A 13702-nucleotide genomic window follows, 5' to 3' on the forward strand; every position below is an offset into this window, starting at 1 on the left:
AACAACAACAACAAACCTGACTAAAAGGGTGAAAAGGTGGTGACTTTTGTCACTAGCAGGAATAGGCAACATTTTGTGGGTGGGATCACACTAAACTATTTTTTCAGCCTTTAAACTCTGTTGAAGTGACATAGAGATGGTCTTTGTCTTATGGCCAAAGTCGGCACCAGCATTCCCATCATTAAGCGACAATGCTGTTAAATGAGTCACAATGCCAAGTGATTAAGCAAATCATACAGTCACTAAATGCATCTGGGTTCCCCCATTGACTTTGCCTATGAAGGTTGTAAATGGTGACCACACTAAAACTGTCGTAAATACATGTCAGTTGTCAAATGCTCAAATCATGAACAAGTGGCTGTAGAGATGCTGCAACTGGTTGTAAGGACAGGTCATAAGTCACTTTTTTAACACGATCAAACAAATAGTTGTAAGTTGAGAAGTACCCGTAACATCTCTGAAAAGCTAGCTTTTAGCACTTTTTTATATTTTGGGAAAGGTTTCTTGCCCTTTTTTTTATTAGTAAAATAGGATTGATACATCTGGTGCAGTGGTTAGAATGCAGTATTGCAGGCTGATTCTGCCCACTGCCAGGAGCTCAATCCTGAGCGGCTCAGGGTTGATTCAGCCTTCCATTCTTCCGAGGTCAGTAAAATGAAGACCCAGATTGTTGGGGGCCTTTTACTGACATTTGTAAACCACTCAGAAAGTACTGTAAAACAATATGGAATGGTGTATAAATCTTAGCGCTATTGCTGTCAGAAGCATAATACTATTTTACTGCTTACTGCTTTTTTACAAAAAAAATTATTACCATAGTTTGACTTTAGATTTCAGGACTACATACTTGAAGTACTTTGAGTACTGTTAGGATAAAAGTGCCAGAGGTCAAATTTTAAATGAGACCTTGAGAGAAATTGAGATTCTGTTGATTTACTGCTCATGAAAACCTTCCTAAGCAGATGGAAGTAATCTTGAATGTGAAATTGAGAATCCCAAGGATAATAACTTTCAGTCATCTTAATATTCAAAATCTTATTCAAGGATCACATAAAACTATTCAAGTATCAAAGTGGCATTCCAGGGCTGGTTTGAAAAATGGGTAGGGACAGGGCCCAACTTGGGACTGAGGTTCAGGTAAAACTGAATGCTTAAAAGAGACCCAAGACTTACAGTACCCAATTTGCTCCTTCATTCCCCATGGAGAAATGAAACTCCAAACCTTCTCTTTAGCTAAACCTTTTCTTTATCCCCCCCTCCCGCCTCCGTTTTCTTCGCTTTCCAAGATCCTTACCTATTCAGTACCTTTTCTCTATGCTTTTCTTATCATTTTATATTTACTGCCTTCATTTTATTTATTTCTCTGCATTTCAGTTTCCTTCAGGTCTTCTTAGATCTAGGTCAAAAATAGCTGTTTTTAAGTATAGATGAAATGAAACTATAGATAGTCCTCAAATTATGGCTACAATTGAGCCCAAAATTTCCATTGCTAAGCAAGGCAATTATGCTGCATTTTACTAGTTTTTCCCACATTGTTAAGAGAATCACTGCAGTTATTAAATGAATCATGGGGTTGTTAAGTGAATTTGACTTCCCCCATAGACTTTGCTTGTCAGAAGCCAGCTGGAATGATTACAGATGGTAATCCCATGATCCTGGGACAGTGAATCTGTCATAAATGCTTGCCAAAACATAAATTTTGATCACTTGTCCATGGAGATGCTGCAGCAGTCATAAGTCACTTTTTTCAGTGCTAGTGTATCTTCAGTCACTAAATGAATGTATCAGTTTTTCTGGACATGTCGTCAAGGTCCTTTTCAGATCAAAGGGAAACGTTTCCCTGTGTGTTTCCCTTTCCGTGTCCAACTCTAAAGCGCAGTGCTCATCTCTGTTTCTTGGCCGAGGGAGCCAGCATTATCCAAAGACATTTTCTATGTTCATGTGGCCAGCATGGCTATACGTCAGAGGTGCACAGAACACTCTCACCCTTCCCACAAAAGCGGTGCCTGTTGTTCTAATCGCATTTGCATGCTTTCAAATTGCTAGGTGGGTAGGGGCTGGGTAAGGTACGGGAGCTCACCCCATTGCACAGTGCTTGGGTCTCTAACCGGGGCTGTCAGCTCCAACTGACAAGCTCAGCATCTTTAACTGCTGAGCCATGGTGCCCCTGATCAAAAGAGTACTGGAGAAAAGGGGCCATATTGATTTTGGAACAATTCTAGAGGAGAAATTCTTTCCACTTCAGAGTTGCAAGCGTATGATTAGAATGTGGAAAATATAAGATATATATTACCTACTCCAGCTTCCAACCTTAGAAAAGATTCTCCAGGAATTGATTCTTGCCATTCTGTAAAACCTTTAAAAGAAAGAAAGAATAGAGATATATGTTAGGTCTTAGACATAATAGGATTAAACTGATATCTTGGAAAACCAGAAATCCAGAAAGTCTCTCTTTCTAGTAGTATATGTCATAGGCAAGCATCTGTTTGAAATCTTTGCTTGGTATCTGAGAGGGCATCAGAGGCCTTGCCATTTAAGAGAGACAGGATTCCAAATAAGTGAAACATTTCTATTTCCATGCTTGTAAATAGTGTGAGGGGTGTCTGTGTGTGTGTGTGTGTGTGTGTGTGTGTGTGTGTGTAATATATATTCCTTATTTACTCTTTTTCATCTTGATACAGTCTCCTTGCAAAAGCAGTGCATCCCTATCGAAGCAAGAATCAAACAAACAAACACAGAAGTCTGGAGGTAAACAACTGTCATCTACAAAATGTCAGGATATATCCTATAGTTGGTCTGATGAGTCTTTATCCATGACCCAATCGGGTAAGTATTAGAGCTTCAACTTCCTTTTTTATAATTTTTAAATTATTTTTAATGAGTCTCGGTTTTCCATTGGAATTGATGGGGCTTGAATGCCATGTAATTACAGCATTAAGTGTAACATATTTGGAATTTTCCACCAATCTTCAATTTTGGAAATGAAAAAGGCAAGACCTCTTATGAATATAAAATATTATTTTCTAAATAATATGTTTTATCTTTTTTAGAAACTACATCGGATCTAAGTGACATTGAAAGTCGAATCTGGGCTCTGAAAGATGAAGTACGGGAAAAAAAATCTGTTGTTTATAGGTTGAAAAAAGAACAGAAGAAGAGGCTCAAAGAGAAACTTAAGGCTCAAGAGGCAAGTTTGATCAAGCAGTTAGAGGTAAGAATTTGAAAGAAATGTTAAAATAGAAATTGTGTAACTATTACATATTGATATTCCCATGTTTTCTTTTGCCTTATTTTCTCTGAATATTTTTTTCCTTTTGAGTTTGCTCTGATACTGATGGGAATATAATAATATTGACCAAAAAAAGAAAAGAAAAATATCTTCATAGATTAAATTATATAATTTAGGTACTTACACGCACACAATTCCAAATTTCAATATTCAGTAAGTTTAATACTTGAAAACAAATTTAATAAAAAATAAGATAATGTTCAGGTCTTCCTAATATGTTATTTTTTTACATCATCAGACTTATGATGAATTCATCAAGAAAACAGAAGAAGAATTGAATCGAGATTTGGAGACAACCCCAACAGCTAAACCTCAAATCAAAACTCCATCCACAGCTACTGAGAAACCAAAGATCAAACCCCCACCACTCCATAGGTAAACTGCTTAAAGTTAATATTGCATGGTGGCCTTTCTAAATGTACATCTTTAATAGCCTAGAAAGGGTTTGTATCTCTTTCAAAGGGAGAAAACTATCTTATATGCATGCATATTTAAGAGACACTGGTCAAAAGAAATACTTGGATGAATTCATGTTTGACCAAGCAATTTTTTGGTCTATAATGTTTGTATAAAGAAAAACACCTTCCAGAGGAAATAAGTTGTTATAAATTAATATGGTTTTAATTAAATTATTGGTGTTAATTAATAATACTTAACACTTATTCATTACTATAAAGAAAAATGTATCAAAATGAATATTTTAACACTGCAGTTTAATGAACAAAATCATGCACTAAACTGCACTAAACTCACAACATAAAGTCATGCCCAAACCCCATGCTAAAAAAAATGACTTGTGTTAGACACTTGTGATGCAACTCCGTAAAAAGCAGTATCTATATGATGATGTTACCTTTATCTGTCACCATTTTGATATTACTGCAGGTTACTGCAGAGGCTGCCACCAATTTATTTAAGAGGGTAATGCCAGGTATTATTGTATGAGAATATGGCAATATAGATCATTATCTTTCATCTCATGGTCAGAGTATTGTCATATGCTCTACATGAGGGCTACCCTTGAAAAGCATCCAGAGGCTACAGATGGTGCAGAGTGAAGCAACGTAGGCAGTTTGGGGGCCCCAACAATGGCCTCTGGGACACCATTTCTCAGCGAGCTGCATTGGCTGTTGGCCTGCTTCCGGGTGCAATTCAAGATGTTGGTGATCTCCTTTAAAGCCCTTCATGGCATGGCTCCAGATTCCTTGAGGAGAAAGCCAGGACCACATTCTCATTGACAGATATTTTGCTATTCACTGCCCAGGAGTCAGTTATAGGACTTTAATTAGCTTTCTGATACGGTAACCAATGTCAGATTGAGAAAGAACTGTAAACAAAATCCTATTATCTCTGGTTCCCAATGCCATACCTTCCTCTGGAGTGGCAGATGTAACTATTATCCCACTCCCTAGCAAAAAACAAAAAGTAAAAGCTAACAGATGGGGAAATTACAACCTTCTCCTGGCATACTTTGTAATAGACATGTAACTATACCTAAAACATAGAAATCTTGTGGGCTACTGAATAGACTTGTGTGTTCTAGAACAGTGAGATTTGAATCTGATCTCAAATCCTAATTTAGCTATGGATTTTGGGTGGATTGCAATATTCAAATCTCTGGATTAAATATTGGATATAGTTTATATATATATGCTTTCTCTTTGTTTTATTTTGTTAATTCCAGTACAGTATACAATATTTTCAGAACGTTTACAATATCTGTAAGTACACGTGTCAGTAATCTATTCAAAACTTCTTTTTAGGTCTGAAACATCTAAAAGTTGGAAATCACTCACTGATTCTGAACATTCTAGAGGATCTTTGGAATCTATTGCAGAACATATTGGTATGTATCTTGGAAGTTATTTGTTTAATATTAAAATTATACAAGTTATTTTCATACACCTAATATAGTTAAAAAATTTCAATTAAAAGTATGGGGTTTTAAAAATTATAATTGAAAAACAAGCACGTGAATTTAATTAACACTTTTTTAAAAAATGGAAACTTTTTTCCATAGTATTGCAATAAGTAAGAACCTGCTGAATTATTTCCGATTCAATATAAATTCTAAAAATTATTTTATTTTCTAATTTCAATTTTATTTATAATACTTCTTCAAAAAAAATTCAAACAAGAATGCTAATGCTTGCTACCAGGCACTTTTGGTTCAGAGTGGCTAAATAAGTGTACGTATCTCTTCTTACACACTATTGAGTTTGGTTTGCCCTATGCCTGAACTGGAGTTGATAGCTTTTTAGAAAGAAACAAGATGGGATTCAGATTCAAAGTAACACTAGATAATTTATTTGTGTTCACTAAGTGTCTCTCTGCTCACATTTCATTTCAAAATTCTTTTAATAAACATTTAAGTTTAATAAAGTATCAGACATGGAAGTAAAAAATCAAACGTCTCAGAACAATCACCTTGTTTATTGGGAACATTTATACAATTTTATAATCTTCGGGTATATTTTGTGGTCCGTGTTAATTCCAGTGCATAGTGGCATTAAAGCATTTATGAAGTCTTATTGATTATCAATTTGATTGGGGTATTGCATTTAAGTTATACTTTAGCCATTTATATGTAAACAATGGAATATTCATGCTATTTGATGGCACAGGTTAGCATTTTCTAGTAAGAATTTCAGTTTCTTATAACAAACACCCAGATTTTTTATTTATTTAATAATGCTAAATAATAGTGCACAATTGTTTTAAGTATATGTGTTTGATGAAAGTATTACATCGGTTAAATCCTCTGATAGGCTGGGGAAAGATACACTGAAAGGTGATTCCCTGATTTCAGAACAGATTTCCATTTGCGAAGAGTTATATTCTAATGATTTTGAAGAGTCTTTCTTAAGAACAGATGTATCAAAAACTGAGATAGTTCTTACTGAATATCACAAATATATTTTTGATGCTTCTACATTATCTTTCAAACAAGATACAAAATCAGAGGGAGAGAAGTCTTTGTACACTAGACCTCCTAGGAGTGAATCCCCTAGTTTTGGAAGTGATGATGAAATAAGTGAATGTCTCAGTGAAAACTCTTTGTCCGTAGCTGATACCATTCATTCTGAAAGATTGTTAGAACTCAAATCACCAACAGAATTTGTGAAAAACAAAGAAAGTGGCAATGTGGAGAAAGTTCCAGCTGATGATGGTGATGATTCATCATCTCAGGCTTCCAGTTTCAGGGCATCATCAGAAAAACAAGAAGAAGATATATTGCTAGGTTTCAGCATTGGTGACAGAGTTCTTGTGAGTAATGTCCAGCCTGGAACACTGAAGTTTAAGGGTCGGACAAATTTTGCTAAAGGTTTTTGGGCTGGTGTAGAACTGGACGAACCTGAAGGTAATAATAATGGATCTTACAATGGTATTCAATATTTTGATTGTAAAGAAAAACATGGTATTTATGCCCCCTCACAAAAGATCTCTCGTTTTCCAGAAAGTTTTGGTAATGAGTTAGATTCAAATGAAAATTCTTTCTTTAATCTTGAACTAGATAATCAACACAAAACAAATCGGAAAGGCATAGAATGTCTTGAAGAAGAAAGGAATAAAAGAAATTCAAATGAGAAATCTCCAAGAGAATCATCTGCCTTAAAAGGCTTAATTGGAGCTGGAGATTATGTAAAATTCAATAAATCAAGCGACTGTGTGGCAGTTATTAGTACTGTTGATGAGTTTGATCAGGAAACCGGTGACTTTGACTCTCCCAAATCCTCTAAAAATGATAATGGTATGTTACCTTCTGCCATTTCTAATATCCACAAAGAAGATTCTGCTATTGAAGTAGAAGGGATTTTGGATAGCAGCTTACCTGAGAAATGGAAACAGCAGTCTGTTCGGCAAGAGCAAACCGAAAACAGATTTTCTCCCACTAATCTGGAGAAATCTGCAACGCCACTTCTGGACTTGTTGACAAAAGAAAGAAGCCAACTGGAAGCCCAGCTTAAAGTCCCATCCCAAGAAAAGGAAGATCTACTAGATCGACAGGAAAGAGTTGGTTTGTTGGCTGACAGTCTCTTGCAAGGTTTTGTGAAAGACACAGTCAGTCAATTTCAGCAAATCAAAAAGGCAAGGAGTGAGAAGATCCATTTTAGCAATCAAGAACTCGGTGCTGTCCAAGAAAAGAAGTTGGCAACTAATGAACAGCAGAGGTTTTTAGTCGCATATGAATTGGATGAAGGAGAAGAAGTGTCTTCCCCAGATATGTGTCCCAGACCAGTAAGTATAGTTCATAATTAAGATAAGTAAGACTAGATTAATGCTTCAGTCATGAAGTTTGACAGGCTTTGAGCTAGGGGCTCCACCTGCCTATATAACAGTAGGCGTGAGTCTACAAGGATCCCAATATTGCAAGTATCTCCTTTCTGGGGTATCAGAAATCCATCAAGAGACAATATGGGAGATGACAGCATATCGATGTACAAATATCAACAAATTTTCTTTGGGCAATTATATATATTTTTGTAAAAAAAAAACAAAAAAAGCTGATGACAATAAATTGAACTCACTGTTTTAAACAACAAATTATACATGCCACAAACTGCTTTTGGAACTCTAGTGTTTCAGAGGTGATTTATTAAAAGGCAAAAAGAGTCTTTGAGAAAATGAAATATAAAGATTTCATTGGATATTTTATAGTAGGTTTGGCTTGACCTTTGGGTTTAGAATATTTGCTTTACATTTTTTCAATTTGGGATCCTAACAACTGAGCTCACATTCCTATATTTCCATCTAGTTATATCCTCACAAGAATACAATGAAGATAATGACCATTCCAAAGTAGGATAATAATATAATTTAATGTGGGTCATTGTAATTCTAGTCAGTATACTTTTCCATGTTCTGTGTTTTAGTTTCCTGGGTATAGAACTGTATTCTTGAATATTGTTGTTTCTCTGTTAGGGATGCAATTCATGAGTTACTGCTGTTGTACCATTTCCATTTATCTAATTGGGGCTTCCACATGTGACTTGGTCTATATGGTCACCTACCAAGGGCGTACCTCAGGAGCTCTCCTAGAAAAAGCCATTAGACTTTCTCTATATCTCACTTTCTTGCACTCTAAGAACAAAAAAGAGTTTTAACAACCGAAAATATGATTATATGTCATTAAATATTAAAGCATTCATGGATAACACATATCAAAATCAGGAACATACTGCAGGGAATATTTAAGGTTCTAAGTAATAATTGCTTTCTTATTGTTTAGGAAAGTCCTATATTTGGTGCGAGTGGACAGGAAGAACTTGCCAAGAGGCTGGCAGAACTGGAACTTAGCCGGGAGTTTCTGAATGTGTTAGGAGATGACCAGGATTGGTTTGATGAGGATTTTGTCTTGAGTTCACACAAGCTCCCTCAAAACCAAGCTGAAGAATCAGCAGTGTTACCTAAGATAAAACTGCCAGAAGTGTCCCCAAAGCCATGTGAAGAACCTTTGGCTATACCATACGTTGCAGAAGAGGTGGAGGAGTTGGTGCACGCAGCAGCTGAGAAGCTATGGAAATGCAAAAGGTTGGGGCATGATCTTCAGGCCCTCAGCAACCCCAGAGACATGAATGAATCCCCCCAAAATGATGACATTGAAACCATTAGTAAAGAAATCTACAAACAGGTAGGGAAGTTATCTCAGATTATTGTGAAATGTATGAAAATAAAGGAAATTTACCCAACCTATTTTTAAAAAAGGAATGCTATTTTGGACTCTGGCATGATTAGTGATAGAATGCAGTATAAAACAAGGTATGGTGTGCTTGTGGAAGACAGATACAATGAAGTGTGAAAGAGAAAGGAGGGTATGGAAGCATTTTTCGAAAGGGTTAAAAATTATTGGTCCAAAGAATGCAATAGTGAAACAAAATTACATTCCACTTGCTGCAAAGCTAGTACTCAGTATAAATACTTTCATAAATATTTTTGTTTAGTTCTTTGAAAAATGATATAGTATTATAATAATATATAATGGTAATACAATGTTTCTTTTATTTTTATGAAGGTTGTGTTTGATTTAACAAGAGAGATTTTTGAAGAAATCTTTGCAGAAGATCCAAATTTGAATCAGCCATTATGGATGAAACCCAGCAGAATAATTTCTGGATACTTTCGACGAGTAAAAGATCCAAGTGATCTTGAAGAAATAAAAGTAGGAATAAGATAAATAGCTTAAACTTTAAATATATTTATAGAAATAAAGTGCAGTTCACCTAGATAGCAATTCTCAGATGTTTTGGTCTCAGGACGTCTTTATATTCTTAAAAATTATGGAGGACCCCAAAGAGCTTTGGTTTACATGGGTTATATTTATTGACATTTACTGTATTAAGGTTTAAAATTGAGAAATTTTAAAAGCTTTATTTGTCTTCATGGACCCTCTGAAAGGGTCTTGGGCACTCCCAGGAGTCCCTAGACCACGCTGACAACTACTGGTCTAGACTCTAGAACTTAAAGTAGAATGTGAAGTCTGGTGGAGTTTTGTTATGCATTTTTATCTGAAAACTAATTTTCTTACGCCATCAGTCATATTCCAAGATGAGTGTGCATGTGATACCATCTCTCATTTTTCCACTATAGTTTCTTCTTACTGCTGATTTCGCTTAAATATTAGTTTGAAATAGGATATGGATGAATGCTTCTATTTCTTAAAACTAAGAAAGGCTTTAACTGTCACTAATACTTAACACTGTTCCAGTTAGAAATCCATCCAAGAAGGCCTACATCTAACATGTAATATTTTTTAAAAAAAATACAATGAATTAAAATTGTATATAATGAATTAAAATTCTCCCAATACAACAACTAATGATAGCTATCCCTGAATTAATAGGTCTGGGGGAGGAGAATAGTTCCAAAAAGTGCCTGATGCTGCATTTATCCATATTCTGGAATGTACAAGAGTTGAATCAGTGTCATAATTCATAATGAATTTCATGGATATTTCTAGAGTTAGCTACCAGGTTGCTTTACTGTAGTTGTAATTGCCTAGCAATACAATGTGTTTTCTGTTGCATATATGCCATGTCTGTGTCCTCACTTGAAATGTTCTCCCTGAAAGCTGCTTGTAGAGATGATGTTGCAACTAGAGAAAATGTATTTAGTTAGCATTCATTATTCTTTTATTTCTCCTTTATCCAAGGTGTTTATAACAACTGAAGTTCTAAAGCTCTTAAATTTGAGAAAGGAATCAAATAATAAAACTGACTGGCAGAAAATGATGAAATTCGGACGGAAAAAAAAGGATAGAGTGGATCACATATTGGTTAGTAATTATTTTTTCTATTATGCATTGTAGTCAGGCATAAATACCTAGCAGCCTGCATGGTTTGAAAAAAATGGGTTAGATCTAATGTTGCTTACATATTAGCTTGTTCTTCTTTCCCAGATTTGCTTTCAGCCCTCCTAAGCAGAAGGATTGTAGATATGGGAAGAACTCCATTCCCCTATTGGGCAAACCATATTTTTCCTTATGTGTACTCATCCATATAAACTATGGATAAATGTCAACTAAAATTAGGCATTTCCAAATTTAGGTCTTTAAGCAGAAAATATATGTAAGCAGACTTGTATTATTATTATTTACAAGGGTATATAGACCACTTCAATCAGAACCAAACTAAGCAGAATATATTATATATATATATATAACCTCTAGGCCACAGGCTCTTTCTCGCTTTGTTAGCTGAGAGGCAAGGGAGATATGTGTTAAGTATTTGTTAAGTATTTTAGAATACCTTGCCAGGCCCAAATACAGGCCAAACCTTATTGCCTGTATCAGCCTAACCTAAGGCCATCCACAAGCTGTAGTCGCAACTGTGACAACTCATTATTTGTGTAAATTTTTTGGATTGCTAACAAAGAATTAAAGGGAGAATGATATGGCCATTTCAAACTCATTTGTTCTCATCAGTCAGCCATACCCTTCTGTGATTCGAACCTGGGCCGATTGCACCTGCCTGATGTGCAATCTCTTCTCATTGGCATCTGTCAGTCTCAAGAGACTATGGTATTGTGCTCTGGAAAGAGGTCCTAAAGCAGCATCTGGTGTGGCTAAAAGGGCCAATTCGAGAGTGGCAGTCCCTTCCGCACTGAGGGCAGGTACAATCTGTCCCCTGTCCAGAGGGATCTAAAGGCCTTGGGAATGGACATTAACAGCTGGGAAACCTCGACCTCTGATCACTCAGCTTGGAGGCTAAAGACACAGCATGGCCTTCTCCAATTCGAAGAGACACTTGTGCGGCAGGCTGAGGCCAAGAGGCAGTCCCGGAACCAGCGAAATCTGGGGGCTGGACAGGGGACAGATTGTATAATGTTGACTCTTAGTCACCTCATAAATAGTGATAAAGTCCTATTTTTACATTTTTGTTTAACTGTATTATATCTAGGAATTATTATTCATTTTCTTTTCTTTTCTTTTCTTTCCTGTGAGTTGTTGAAAAACTAAACGACCCCTGTAGCTTTTATATAATGATGGTTATATGGATTTACAATAATAATTTTTATTATATATGTTTACAGAGTAGTATATTAATAGTGGTGACTTTTCTTTCTCCCCTTTCTAATTCTAAGGTTCAAGAATTGTATGAAGAAGAGGCTCAATGGGTGAACTATGATGAAGATGAGTTGTATGTGAAGATGCAACTAGCAGATGGCATTTTTGAGGCCTTAATTAGAGAGACTATTGATCTCCTCAATCAGATCACTGAAAAAAAGAAATTGTTGCTTGTCTAACATCAAATCATATTTTTTTTTTCAAAATGATTTTCCCGGAGTACAGTATGATCCTGAGATTGGCTGAGAAGTGACACAACGTCTCCTCTTCCTGTGCTGCCTTTGGATCTCCTACGCTGGATTTGTTCCAAAAAGGCTCCCCCTTCCCCAACATGCTTTTGCCAATTCAGTATGTACAATAATACTTGGCACTTGTTCTTTCGATATCGGCAGTTTTTAAATGGTTGGGATGGAGCACCAAGTACCCAACGATGGAAACTCAAGTTACTAGTAAACATTCATTTTAATAACTGCTCTACTTTGTTTTATATGTAATTTATAACTCTGTTTTCCGACTTAACAGTGTATATGTCAGTCCAACCAAGTATCTATTCCTCGCTCTGATGTAATTTAAATCTTTTTGTCTCATTATGGATCTACTGTCATTGGATTAATGCATGCAGATCTGAGGAGTCATGCTCCCGTTTTTCAGCTACGTTTTTATTTCCATTTCTTAAATGATTAATCTAGGATACTTTTTCTACTTTTCCACTATATTTGTTTTTCCTCAGTAAACCACCAGCTGCTCCTAAGTAAATGGTACTCAGGATTCTCTCAGGATTTTAATATGTGAGAGATAGGAAAAAATGCTTACATAATGTGGGCCATTGATCCCTTTGATTCCTCCCTTGCTTACCACCTTACTGTAATGTACTGGTGAAACCATTACTTGAACTAGCTAGGGTTAGGAGTGTATGTACCAAAGAGAGTGATACTCAGTGCTTGACTCTGGACCTGATTTTTTTATGCTTGTGACATTTCTTATAACTTATTTTATAACTCATAAAAAATAATTGTTGAGTGCTCTTTGAACGCACTGTTACGGGATTTAAAACGTTGGAACATCTGTACATGAAGAATGCATCTCATAAAAATGAGGTATCATACTATGTGCAAGAAATGCATCAGAGACGAGAATCTACAAAGATCCAAATGTATGGGATTTTTTTTCTATTATGGGGTAGAAATGGATTGTGAAGAGGCACATGTTACGTCAAACTAATGTACTTGGAAAGGGAAATAGGATGTCAAGAGCCCTTTTGCCAAGATTTACATGACTGTTAGAATAGGCCACTGTCAAACACAGTGTGGCTCATACTGCCTCCATTTTTTCTCCCCCACCCCCTCAGTTTTCTCCAGGGAACAGAAAATAATCTAGGCTTGACTACTGATGCCTTAATTTGAAATCTGGATTACTTGAGGAACCATTGAATCAGAGTGGATTCAAAATCTGTTAATCTATCCCAGCAGAAACAGCGTTCCAAAGCATAGAAGGAGGCATTCCAAAGACTTTATTTATGCCCTTTTTCCTTTCATCTTTAGTTTCTTGGTCTTCCAGTTAGTATGTGTCTGCCAGTACTGTCTTTTGAAACTTTTATTGATTTATTTGCTGTTTGCACAGTGTAACACAACCAAGATAGCTCCTTTTAACCAGAAAATATACAAAAAAATAGTTATTGGCATACAATCAGAAATGCTCATAGGTAGATTGACAGAACCATATTTGTAAACTTGGCTGATTAATTATACCTAAATGGGCTAAAGGAACAAAAGACAGAATAACTAGCACATAGACTTTACTAGTATGCAAATGCCAACTTTAAACAAATCTGGTGGAGCAAGCTGCTATGA

At 35.9% G+C, this 13702-nt stretch overlaps 1 protein-coding gene across 1 annotated transcript in view; it reads left to right on the plus strand.

Moving 5' to 3' along the window:
* The window catches only part of LOC308666633 (centrosome-associated protein 350-like), a 92874-nt gene extending 80430 nt beyond the window's left edge, over nt 1–12444 (plus strand). The window contains exons 24-32 of the mRNA XM_081325526.1: nt 2682–2826; nt 3051–3211; nt 3528–3664; nt 5053–5135; nt 6012–7528; nt 8520–8921; nt 9303–9449; nt 10440–10562; nt 11870–12444. Coding sequence (XP_081181652.1) covers nt 2682–2826; nt 3051–3211; nt 3528–3664; nt 5053–5135; nt 6012–7528; nt 8520–8921; nt 9303–9449; nt 10440–10562; nt 11870–12031 — 2877 coding nt within the window. The 3' untranslated portion in view covers nt 12032–12444. The remainder of the gene's footprint in view (nt 1–2681; nt 2827–3050; nt 3212–3527; nt 3665–5052; nt 5136–6011; nt 7529–8519; nt 8922–9302; nt 9450–10439; nt 10563–11869) is intronic.
* Nucleotides 12445–13702: the final 1258 nt, after the last annotated feature.

Source organism: Vipera berus, assembly GCF_964194415.1.
Source record: "Vipera berus genome assembly, chromosome: 3".
NCBI classification, from domain to species: domain Eukaryota; kingdom Metazoa; phylum Chordata; class Lepidosauria; order Squamata; family Viperidae; genus Vipera; species Vipera berus.